Here is an 11,743-nt window from a genome sequence, read left to right on the forward strand (position 1 = left end):
TCTATGCTCGCTTCGAGGCAAGCAACACTGAAGCATGCATGAGAGCACCAGCTGTTCCGGATGACTATGTGATCACGCTCTCCGTAGCCGATGTGAGTAAGACTTTTAAGCAGGTCAACATTCACAAGGCCGCAGGGCCAGACGGATTACCAGGACGTGTACGCCGAGCATGTGCTGACCAACTGGCAAGTGTCTTCACTGACATTTTCAACATGTCCCTGACTGAGTCTGTAATACCAACATGTTTCAAGCAGACCACCATAGTCCCCGTGCCCAAGGACTCTAAGATAACCTGCCTAAATGACTACCGACCCGTAGCACTGACGTCTGTAGCCATGAAGTGCTTTGAAAGGCTGGTCATGGCTCACATCAACAGCATTATCCCAGAAACCCTAGACCCACTCCAATTTGCATACCGCCCCAACAGATCCACAGATGATGCAATCTCTATTGCACTCCACACTGCCCTTTCCCACCTGGACAAGAGGAACACCTACGTGAGAATGCTATTCATTGACTACAGCTCAGCATTCAACACCATATTGCCCTCTAAGCTCATCACTAAGCTAAGGATCCTGGGACTAAACACCTCCCTCTGCAACTGGATCCTGGACTTCCTGACGGGCCGCCCCCAGGTGGTAAGGGTAGGTAACAACACATCTGCCACACTGATCCTCAACACGGGGGCCCCTCAGGGGTGCGTGCTCAGTCCCCTCCTGTACTTTCTGTTCACCCATGACTGCATGGCCAGGCACGACTCCAACACCATCATTAAGTTTGCCGACGACACAACAGTGGTAGGCCTGATCACCGACAACGATGAGACAGCCTATAGGGAGGAGGTCAGAGATCTGGCCGTGTGGTGCCAGGACAACAACCTCTCCCTCAACGTGACCAAGACAAAGGAGATGATTGTGGACTACAGGAAAAAAAAGAGGACTGAGCACGCCCCCATTCTCATCGACGGGGCTGTAGTGGAACAGGTTGAGAGCTTCAAGTTCCTTGGTGTCCACATCACCAACGAACTATCATGGTCCAAACACACCAAGACAGTCGTGAAGAGGGCACGACAAAGCCTATTCCCCCTCAGGAGACTGAAAAGATTTGGCATGGGTCCTCAGATCCTCAAAAAGTTCTACAGCTGCACCATCGAGAGCATCCTGACTGGTTGCATCACCGCCTGGTATGGCAACTGCTTGGCCTCCGACCGCAAGGCACTACAGAGGGTAGTGCGTACGGCCCAGTACATCACTGGGGCAAAGCTTCCTGCCATCCAGGACCTCTATACCAGGCGGTGTCAGAGGAAGGCCCTCAAAATTGTCAAAGACTCCAGCCACCCTAGTCATAGACTGTTCTCTCTGCTACCGCACGGCAAGCGGTACCGGAGTGCCAAGTCTAGGTCCAAAAGACTTCTCAACAGCTTCTACCCCCAAGCCATAAGACTCCTGAACAGCTAATCATGGCTACCCGGACTATTTGCAATGCCCCCCCACCCCATCCTTTTTACGCTGCTGCTACTCTGTTAATTATTTATGCATAGTCACTTTAACTCTACCCACATGTACATATTACTTCAACTACCTCAACTAGCCGGTGCCGCCGCACATTGACTCTGCACCGGTACCCCCCTGTATATAGCCTCCCTACTGTTATTTTATTTTACTTCTGCTCTTTTTTTCTCAACACTTTTTGGTTGTTTTATTCTACTTTTTTATTAAAAATAAATGCACTGTTGGTTAAGGGCTGTAAGTACAGTGGGGGGGGGGAGTATTTAGTCAGCCACCAATTGTGCAAGTTCTCCCACTTAAAAAGATGAGAGAGGCCTGTAATTTTAATCATAGGTACACGTCAACTATGACAGACAAAATGTGAGAAAAAAAATCCAGAAAATCACATTGTAGGATTTTTAATGAATTTATTTGCAAATTATGGTGGAAAATAAGTATTTGGTCAATAACAAAAGTTTCTCAATACTTTGTTATATACCCTTTGTTGGCAATGACACAGGTCAAACGTTTTCTGTAAGTCTTCACAAGGTTTTCACACACTGTTGCTGGTATTTTGGCCCATTCCTCCATGCAGATCTCCTCTAGAGCAGTGATGTTTTGGGGCTGTCGCTACCCGGACTATTTGCACTGCCCCCCCACCCCATCCTTTTTACGCTGCTGCTACTCTGTTAATTATTTATGCATAGTCACTTTAACTCTACCCACATGTACATATTACCTCAACTACCTCAACTAGCCGGTGCCCCCGCACATTGACTCTGCAACGGTACCCCCCTGTATATATAGCCTCCCTACTGTCAATTTATTTTACTTCTGCTCTTTTTTTTCTCAACACTTTTTTTTGTTGTTGTTTTATTTTTTACTTTTTTTGTAAAAAATAAATGCACTGTTGGTTAAGGGCTGTAAGTAAGCATTTCACTGTAATGTCTGCACCTGTTGTATTCGGCGCATGTGACCAATACAATTTGATTTGATTTGATTTGATTTTGATTTGAAATGTTTTTCTGGTTTAGAAAACTAAACTAAAAGGTCTGATGTAAAGTTGTACTGCACATATGTTACACAATCCCTACAACACTTTCAACATGTAGAATCTAAAAGCCTTGATAACAGTGAATTAGGCCACATGCATTGTTACTTAACGAGTTGTTTATACTGTAGAAGAAAATAAAGATGGGACCAAAGGATGCAGGCAGGCAGGATTGGAGTGGGGTGGAGGGGAAAGGTTGAGAACCCAGTCAGCCGTCAGCAGTCCTGCTCTCTCGAGGAGCAATTAGCCCAATAACAGGCCTACCTATCAGCCGATAATGGGCCTCTGCTGTCTGGAGATCTTACCCCATAAGGGCCCATGATTTGACAGCGCAGGACGCTGATTGAATTAGGAGGCTATTTGCTCCATGTTCCGGTAGAGGATAAGTGCGTTGGAGTTAGGTTTGATATCGGGTTTGATCGATGGCTTGTCCGTGTCCTGCGCTGTGGACAGCAGGGTCTTGTACTCAGCGGGGGACGGGTATTGACAGCAGTCAGAGATTTTAGTGAACCAATAGTGAGGAACTCACTATATCACATCACATGAAGATATATTGCATTATTTTCGGTATGTTAAATGGTAACAATGACACAAATATGTAATAAGACCATTTTTATAAAGAGGGGAAAAGGAGATGAGCGATTCTTGCATGCAGCAGAGGATTTTCAGAGCTGAAACAATAGAACATGCATAGCCTATTATTGTGTATTTGGCAAGGTCTCACCTCAGAGAAGCAGGTGCAGGACGTGGCTTAATTTTCCATTAGGAGAACCCCAAGGGTCTCAGGACTCTTGTAATCAATATAATTGTTGTTGGCCCCTCCTTTGCCATTAGGACTTGTGGCAACGGACATCACCTTGTATTCCTGGCAGCACATTGAAACCCGTGTACAGAGAGCATATTCAACAAATGAATTTTCAAAGAAGTTGAAAATCCTTCATATAAACCGACTGGGTAAGTAACCAATTTAAGCAGTTTATAAATATTGAAAACGTTGTAACGTAATATGCCCTATGTCCAGTGAGTTAATCTATAGGTTATGTATCCACCATGCGCTTAAATTTAGTTAAGATACTCGAAAAATAGCATGAAATCTTACATCTACAGTAACAGTAGGCTATAATTAAACAATGTAATAATATTTACTGCAGTCCTATTGCAGGTTATCAAAGCGAAAGATATTATATTTTGAGTTGCGAAAGTGGGGCATGGCTGATTTTGTGCACCTTATGTGAAATATTTTGTCTGGAGAAATATATGTGTTGCTACTATTTTGTTATAGGCTATTACATTATTTAGCTTGAAGGTGCATTAAGTACATGTCCACATACATGTATATGATAGATATCTGTAAGGGAATTAACTTCCTTGGGAGAATTGAAAAATAAATACATTTGAACATAATTTCTGTCGATAAAGTTGCTTAGCTGTCTGAGCGGGTGGACCAGCCGCTTCAATGTTTTCAAAAAGCAGCTTCTTCCTAATCTCATTATTGGTTCTAGTTCTCGGAAGTTGAAGCTAAATATAAAATTATTTATTATCTCTACAAATAATTATTAGGGCTTTTGATAAAGTAACAGCTATTTTAGGCATTTCTAATTCTTATATCTTCAAAAATCAATGGGTATATTTAAATAGTTTAATTACCAAATACGATTTACAGACTATCCTAGCTATGCTTGTAACTGTGTCGGAAGTAAATGTTTGACCATTTGCTAAACTGAGATCAATGCCAAAAGCATTTAGAGCAATTGACAAATTAATTATTCATAAACTACAATTATAGGTGGCAATGCCTTTACTAATGCACTCTTCAGCTGTAAATATGTGTTGCTGATATACAGTGCATTAGGAAAGTATTCAGACCCCCTGACTTTTTCCACATTTTGTTACGTTACAGCCTTATTCTAAAATGGATTAAATAAATAAAAATCCTCATCAATCTACACACAATAGCCCATAATGACAAAGCGAAAACAGGTTATTGCAAATTTATTTAAAATAAAAACAGAAATACCTTATTTACATAAGTATTCAGACCCTTTGCTATGAGACTCAAAATTGAGCTCAGGTTCATCCTGTTTCCATTGATCAGCCTTGAGATGTTTTTACAACTTGATTGGAGTCCACCTGTGGTAAATTCAATTGATTGGACACCTGTCTATATAAGGTCCCACAGTTGACAGTGCATGTCAGAGCAAAAACCAAGCCATGAGGTCGAAGGAATTGTCCGTAGAACTCAGAGACAGGATTGTGTCAAGGTACAGATCTGGGGAAGGGTACCAAAAAATGTCTGCAGCATTGAAGGTCCCCAAGAACACAGTGGCCTCCATCATCCCCTTTTTCTCCCCAATTTCGTGATATCCAATTGGTAGTTACAGTCTTGTCCCATCGCTGCAACTGGTAGTTACAGTCTTGTCCCATCGCTACTCCCGTACAAACTTGGGAGAGGCGAAGGTCGAGAGCCATGCGTCCTCTGAAACATGACCCTGCCAAGCTGCACTGCTTCTTGACACACTGCTCGCTTAACCCGGTGAGCCAGCAGCACCAATGTGTCGGAGGAAACACTGTGCAACTGGCGACCGTGGCGCGATGGGACAAGGACATCCCGGCCGGCCAAACCCTCCCCTAACCCAGACGACGCTGGGACAATTGTGTATCGCCTCATTGGTCTCCCGGTCGCGGCTGGCTGCGACACAGCCCGGGATCGAACCCGGGTCTGTAGTGAAGCCTCAAGCACTGCAGTGCCTTAGACCGCTGCGCCTCTCGGAAGGCCGCCTCCATCATTCTTAAATGGAAGAAGTTTGGAACCACCAAATCTCTTCCTAGAGCTGGCCGCACGGCCAAACTGAGCAATCGGGGGAGAAGGGCCTTGGTCAGGGAGGTGACCAAGAACCCGATGGTCACTCTGACAGAGCTTCAGAGTTCCTCTGTGGAGATGGGAGAACCTACCAGAAGGACAACTATCTCTGTAGCACTCCACCAATCATACCTTTATGGCAGAGTGGCCAGACGGAAGCCACTCCTCAGTAAAAGGCACATGACAGCCCGCTTGGAGTTTGCCAAAAGGCACCTAAAGGACTCGCAGACCATGAGAAACAAGATTCTCTGGTCTGATGAAACTGATATTGAACTCTTTGGCCTGAATGCCAAGCGTCACGTATGGAGGAAACCTGGCACCATCCCTACGGTGAAACATGGTGGTGGCAGCATCATGCTGTGGGGATGTTTTTCAGCGACAGGGACTGGGAGACTAGTCAGGATCGAGGGAAAGATGAATGGAGCAAAGTACAGAGAGATACTTGATGAAAACCTGCTCCAGAGCGCTCAGGACCTCAGACTGGGACGAAGGTTCACCTTCCAACAGGACAACGACCCTAAGCACACAGCCAAGACAACGCAGGAGTGGCTTCGGGACAAGTCTCTGAATGTCCTTGAGTGGCCCAGCCAGAGCCCGGACCGATCGAACATCTCTGGAGAGACCTGAAAATAGCTGTGCAGCGACACTCCCCATCCAACCTGACAGAGCTTGGGAGGATCTGCAGAGAAGAATAGGAGAAACTCCCCAAATATAGGTGTGCCAAGCTTGTAGCGTCATACCCAAGAAGACTTGAGGCTGTAATCGCTGCCAAAGGTGCTTCAACAAAGTACTGAGTAAAGGGTCTGAATACTTACGTAAATGTGATATTTCCGTTTTTATTTTTATACATTTGCAAAAAATTCTAAAAACCTGTTTTTGCTTTGTCATTATAGGGTATTGTGTGTAGATTGATGAGGGGATTTTTTTTTTAAATATAATGTTAGAATAAGGCTACAGCCATAACAAAACATGGAAAAAGTCAAGGGGTCTGAATAGTTTCAGAATGCACTGTTAGTTAAAATCCTTGAAATCTTTTCAGGGCCTGTGATTGCAGAGCAGACAGATCCTGCAAACTACATCGCTCATTGGGAGATGGAATACCATTATGAGATGGAGCCCTTGTCTCTCCGCTTTCTTCGGACCTTCAAAGAACTTCTGAAATTTGTTCTCTTCAGTTACACAGTGCTGTTAGGTGCTTTGCTCTTAGCAGGCTGGACAACATACTTCATGGTTGCAAAATAAAAAGGGGGACTTGATGAGTTGCTTTATAATGCTATAGAATGGCTATTTGTGTACTGTTGTTGTTGAAATAGCCACACTGTGCAGTGAATGTGTCCAACATGACCTGGGACAAATATGTTACCTAATAATAAGGCTATAACCGGCATGTTCCCAGATAGTAGCAGAACGTATGTTGTGTAGAACATTTGTTTATCTATTATTTTAGTGTTATTTACGTTTCCCCCGCAGAATGAAGAAAGTCCCTATCACAATTAATCAATGCACTGGTCCTTTTTAGCTTTGGTCATGATCGTGTTGTAAGCTTGTTTCTTGGCCATGTTTCTAAGATGATGGATTGATGTACAAGTTCAAAGTACTCAACATTAAACATTCTAAACAGATGCACAGTGTTGGAATCATATGTATGGTTGGAAGTCACTTGCAAAGTGCTCTCCAAGTGAATCAGATGCGGGGCCACAAATGCCCCGCAGCCTGTCCCAAAGTACTCCAAATTAGGCCTATGTAGTGACCAGGAAATAAGTCTGCACCACATGAACCTATAAAGCTATTTATGGCCCAGAAAAAGGGCAATTAGGCTATTTGAAAACGTATAGGTCCATTATAATTTTAATCTAATTTTAGACGTTCAAGAGTGACCTGGAGTGTTTATGTTCATTTTTACTCAAATCTCCCCCGGGCTGGATTGAATGGGCTCGGGCTGTAGTAGGTTGCCCACCCCTGAACTACACCATGTTTGCTGGAATTGGGTCTAATAACGTACAATTTTAAAGTTCAGGGAAAGGGGAATGGGATTAAGAACAATAACAAAAGCATGCCATGGTGGACTTCATGCAGCGCAGCCACAGACCCACATCGGGGTGCTTGAAGTTGAATGAACGTTCTCATTATATGAGTTGCCTGGGCGCGGCGCTGAATCCGCAATCTGCACATTGTTTTATTCTCGCTAACAGTGGCTGGTGGCCTAGTTTATGTTACAACAGGGGTGTACTCATTAGTCTAAAACAGTTGCATTACGTTTTGCAACTAAAACGAGTTTATATTGGCCAAATTCAGGTAGGTCCCTCCCCATTTCGTTCCGTTTGCTATCGTTTAGCAACAGAATCGCCCTAATGAATACACCCAGGTCTTGGCCCAGGGCCCTGTGGTCAATTTGAGTGGGCACTGGCAGTGTATTCGGCCGGGGGAGATTGGCAGTCGAATGGCTTTTTGAACCTCGACGCGGCTCGTTTTCCCGTCTTTACGTGGCAGCATTTGCGAGGAAGCTGCGTCTCTTTACTATTGCTGGCTCCTCCTCCGCAAGTCGGTGGCTGAGTGTTTTGTTCACTGACATTTTTCACATAGCCAGACAGTAGCGAAAAACAACAGCAATCATGTTTACTCTCTCGGAGTGTATGGTAATTTTAGCTATGTTATCCGCCACGGCGTCAGGTTACTTCGTAAGCATCGACGCTCATGCAGAAGAGTGTTTCTTTGAACGAGTCAACTCTGGTACCAAGATGGGCCTCATGTTTGAGGTGGCCGAAGGAGGTTTCCTAGACATCGATGTGGAGGTAAGGTCTGAGTTGTGAAAGGTGCCATCTTTCTTAATCTAATTGAGGGTGACACTATGCCCCACAGCTGTTAGCTAGGTTTGGCAAATCATGGGCCAAACTAGCTAAACATTAACAATTTAGCTAGCTAACGTCGTTAGCCTAGCTAGCTATGCTTCCAAACGTCACTCAAATTGTGCCATATGGCTAGCGAGCAAGCTTTCTACGTTAGCTAGCTTTACTCTCTTGGTTGACAGAGTGCGAGACTATCAGGGGATTTTGTTAATAATCAGGAGCCAAGGGATGATTTCATGTTAGGGCTATTGATCATATCTGAGTTAGTACTGATGGTGGTGGTGAGCATATATTGACTATCTGATGCTGTCCAGTCAAAACATGGGTAACTAGCTACCTTTATGCCTAATGTTTAATAGATTGTCAATGACTAAGAAGGTACTTTTCATTTGCAGATCACAGGTCCAGATGGGAAGCAGATTTACAAAGGAGACCGAGAATCCAGTGGGAAGTACTCTGTGGCTGCCCATATGGATGGCACGTACAAGTTTTGCTTCAGCAATAAGATGTCCACCATGACACCCAAGATCGTCATGTTCACCATTGACATTGGAGAGGCCCCCAAGGGAGACGGCATGGAGACAGAAGGTAGGCTGGGGTGAAGAGGCAGCAATGGCACCAGGGCTCAACGCTGACCTTTTTTACAAGGAGCAAGTGTGCGCCTACATTGAAAAATGTAGGTGCACACAAAGAAATTTAGGAGCACAATGAAAAATATTTCTGGTGATAAAGCAATAATCCTTAATTTTTCTAGGCGCACTGGTGCTCCTAAATAAAAATTCCAGATTGCACTGCAAAATATTTAGGCACACATTCAAGTAAAATGGTCGCACTGTAGAGCTCTGGGCACACTGACTGATGTTAGGAATATAATCTCACCATGTATTTTTAGGTTCTGTGGAAGACTCTTTGTGCTACTTTCATTTTCTCCCGCTGTTTTCCTTCATATTCCTCCTTTTCTCATTCTGCTCCCCCTCCCCCCATCAGGTGGTGGAGACACCTGGGACGGTAGGTTAACACTATTGCATGAGGTCAGAGATGGTCATTCTTCAATGCCCTTGGCCTCTTCTCTGTAGTGTTGCTTACCCCAAGCACTGAATTGAAAAATTAACACAGTCAATTTTCATAGTTAGTCTTATTAATTGCCTGGGTTGTGCTGTTTTCATTTGCTTTATGGACACTCACCTGCTGCCTGGCAATGACTTAAGATGGGTGAATAGATTTAGGAATTTATGCCCCCCTCAGCTTCTGCCATATGGGCATTCAGTAAACAACTCGGGTCAATTACTTTTGCCCTCAGTCTTTCGAAAGTGTTGGTTGGTCAGTTTCAATAATACATCTTGTATCAATTCAGTACGCTTGTGTCCAGTCAATGCAGCAGTTTGCACAGCACTACCAGCTCAAATGGTGCCTTTAGTTTTATGTTAATCCAAGTCTGTTCTGTTACAGCAGATGTTTTATAAATGTTAAAGATGCACTAAAGACAGGGTTGAATGACTTCAATGTATCTGACAATGTATTTGTAAGGTTAATGTAAAGATTAGTTAGTTAACAAATGTTTTGTACAATGGGTATACCCAAGCTTTGGTAGAGATATGGAGATGTCACAGTTTACTGTTACTGGTGGCGTTTGTGTGATGTACGAACATTTCCTGCACAACTTTTTATTGCTTGAAAGTCATTACATCACTTTGACCAGCATCTACAATAAACCTAACCTTGATGTGCGTTTTACTGGATGTGCCTGTACTTCTTGGGGTTTCTTTGACTCTGCAAAATGTTGTATACTGTACTACTTGTGTTAATTTTCAATTCTTGTTCACAGCCCACCAGAACAAGCTGGAAGAGATGATTAATGAGCTAGCAGTTGCCATGACAGCAGTAAAACACGAGCAGGAATACATGGAGGTCCGAGAGAGGATACACAGAGCAAGTAAGACCGCTTATGTGCTGCTTCTTCAACAACAGCCATGTATAATGTGCTATTTCCATAGAAAATGAAAACCTACCGACATAACCTCTATCTCAAACTGCATAACATTTCATGCATTTGTGTCAAGAACACCCAATTTTGACAGCTTAGTGAATGCACTGTTCAGTGGCAGTAGTGGTTTAATGTACTGTCCTGTTTTCCTCTCCTCTAGTTAATGACAACACAAACAGCCGAGTGGTGCTTTGGTCCTTCTTTGAAGCTCTTGTGCTGGTAGCCATGACCCTTGGACAGATCTACTACCTGAAGAGATTTTTCGAAGTGCGGAGAGTTGTGTAAAACAAGTCTTTTTTTAATATATATTTTTTACTCAAATGATTTACTATTCACTTGAGCCATTAGCTGCACCATACTTCAAAATTGGAAATCAAACATCTGAAAATACTTTTCATTGTCCAATCTCCTGTCTTTCTGTTCATGTACTTCAGACCATGGTACATATGCATGTTTTTCCACTCGAGGAAAACTGTCTTCGCATTGACTCCTCAGACTTTGACATCAATAGCACTGAAGAGGGTATTATTAATTTTTGATCAAGGAAGGTTTGACTATTTGCACATTCAAAGCCACCGCCCCAAAACACTGGATGAGCTTTTCTTCTCGTCTTATAGCTGTGGATAGAATGAGTAGGTGGTGGAAATATTTTCACTTTTACATTTTAGTCATATAGCATTATCCAGAGCGACTTACAGCAATGAGTGCATACATTTTTGTACTGGTCCGCCGTGGGAATCAAACCCACAACCCTGCCGTTGCAAGCGCCATGCTCTACCAACTGAGCCACACTGGACACATCATTCCAAGCCCAGTGTTGTATTTGATATGTTATTCTTTTTAAATGTGTTTATTTAGACAACTGTTCCGCTTGATGTACACTTTTTTTAACACTTCCCGTGCCAATCAGTCACAGTATGCACAATGCATATTTAATGGGGAAAGTACAAAGTAATGGCATATTTTGTAGTAATGATTCTACATTTTGGGGCAAGGGCAGTACAAAAAAGCCTTGGTATGGGATCTGAGCTGTTGCCAGTTTGAAGAAGTCACTTGAGCATTTCTATTTATCAAATGAGGACAGTTTCGTACAGATTCCTTCCTAGTTTGTATTTATGTTCAAGGGATGTTTGTGTTATTTGGGGTACAGAGGATGACAATGGTCACATAATGGGGTGAATAACTTATCTGAGCCAACGCACATGAGATGGAGCTCAGACAAACTTTCAGAGAAGTTAAACTATGGATGACCAACTTATGACCCAAGTCCTGTTCATAATAATAAAAAGAAGAGTCTCCTTTTCCTTTTGAGATTGATTACTTCTAATTTGCAATAAGTTACTAATACAGTATGCCGGTATGATTGCTGGTTTTTACAGTCTGGTATGGGTCTGAAGAACCTTTCAAACTCCAGTAAAACAAGTAGGGGGTAAATAGTCACACACCAGAGAAGTGTTATTGGTTTGTTTAAGGCAGATTCACTGGGGGAATTGACATTATTAATGATATGCGTAT

At 43.2% G+C, this 11,743-nt stretch overlaps 2 protein-coding genes across 2 annotated transcripts; both read left to right on the forward strand.

Annotated features, from left to right (window-relative positions):
* Positions 1–6,490: 6,490 nt before the first annotated feature.
* Positions 6,491–6,640, forward strand: LOC311145073 (uncharacterized protein; the record flags this gene model as incomplete). Its single annotated transcript, XM_084181255.1, has 1 exon — positions 6,491–6,640. The coding sequence occupies one exon, from the start codon at positions 6,491–6,493 to the stop codon at positions 6,638–6,640; it is 150 nt and encodes a 49-aa protein (XP_084037381.1).
* A 1,117-nt stretch (positions 6,641–7,757) lies between these two features.
* LOC311144927 (transmembrane emp24 domain-containing protein 2) lies at positions 7,758–11,532 on the forward strand. The gene is made up of 4 exons (XM_084181107.1): positions 7,758–8,190; positions 8,640–8,832; positions 10,070–10,177; positions 10,389–11,532. Exons 1-4 carry the CDS (start codon positions 8,011–8,013, stop codon positions 10,511–10,513), a joined length of 606 nt encoding a protein of 201 aa, XP_084037233.1. The 5' UTR covers positions 7,758–8,010; the 3' UTR covers positions 10,514–11,532.
* The last annotated feature ends 211 nt before the right edge of the window (positions 11,533–11,743 follow it).

The sequence above is a fragment of the Coregonus lavaretus genome (genome assembly GCF_964263955.1).
Source record: "Coregonus lavaretus genome assembly, chromosome: 17".
Taxonomy (NCBI): Eukaryota; Metazoa; Chordata; class Actinopteri; order Salmoniformes; family Salmonidae; genus Coregonus; species Coregonus lavaretus.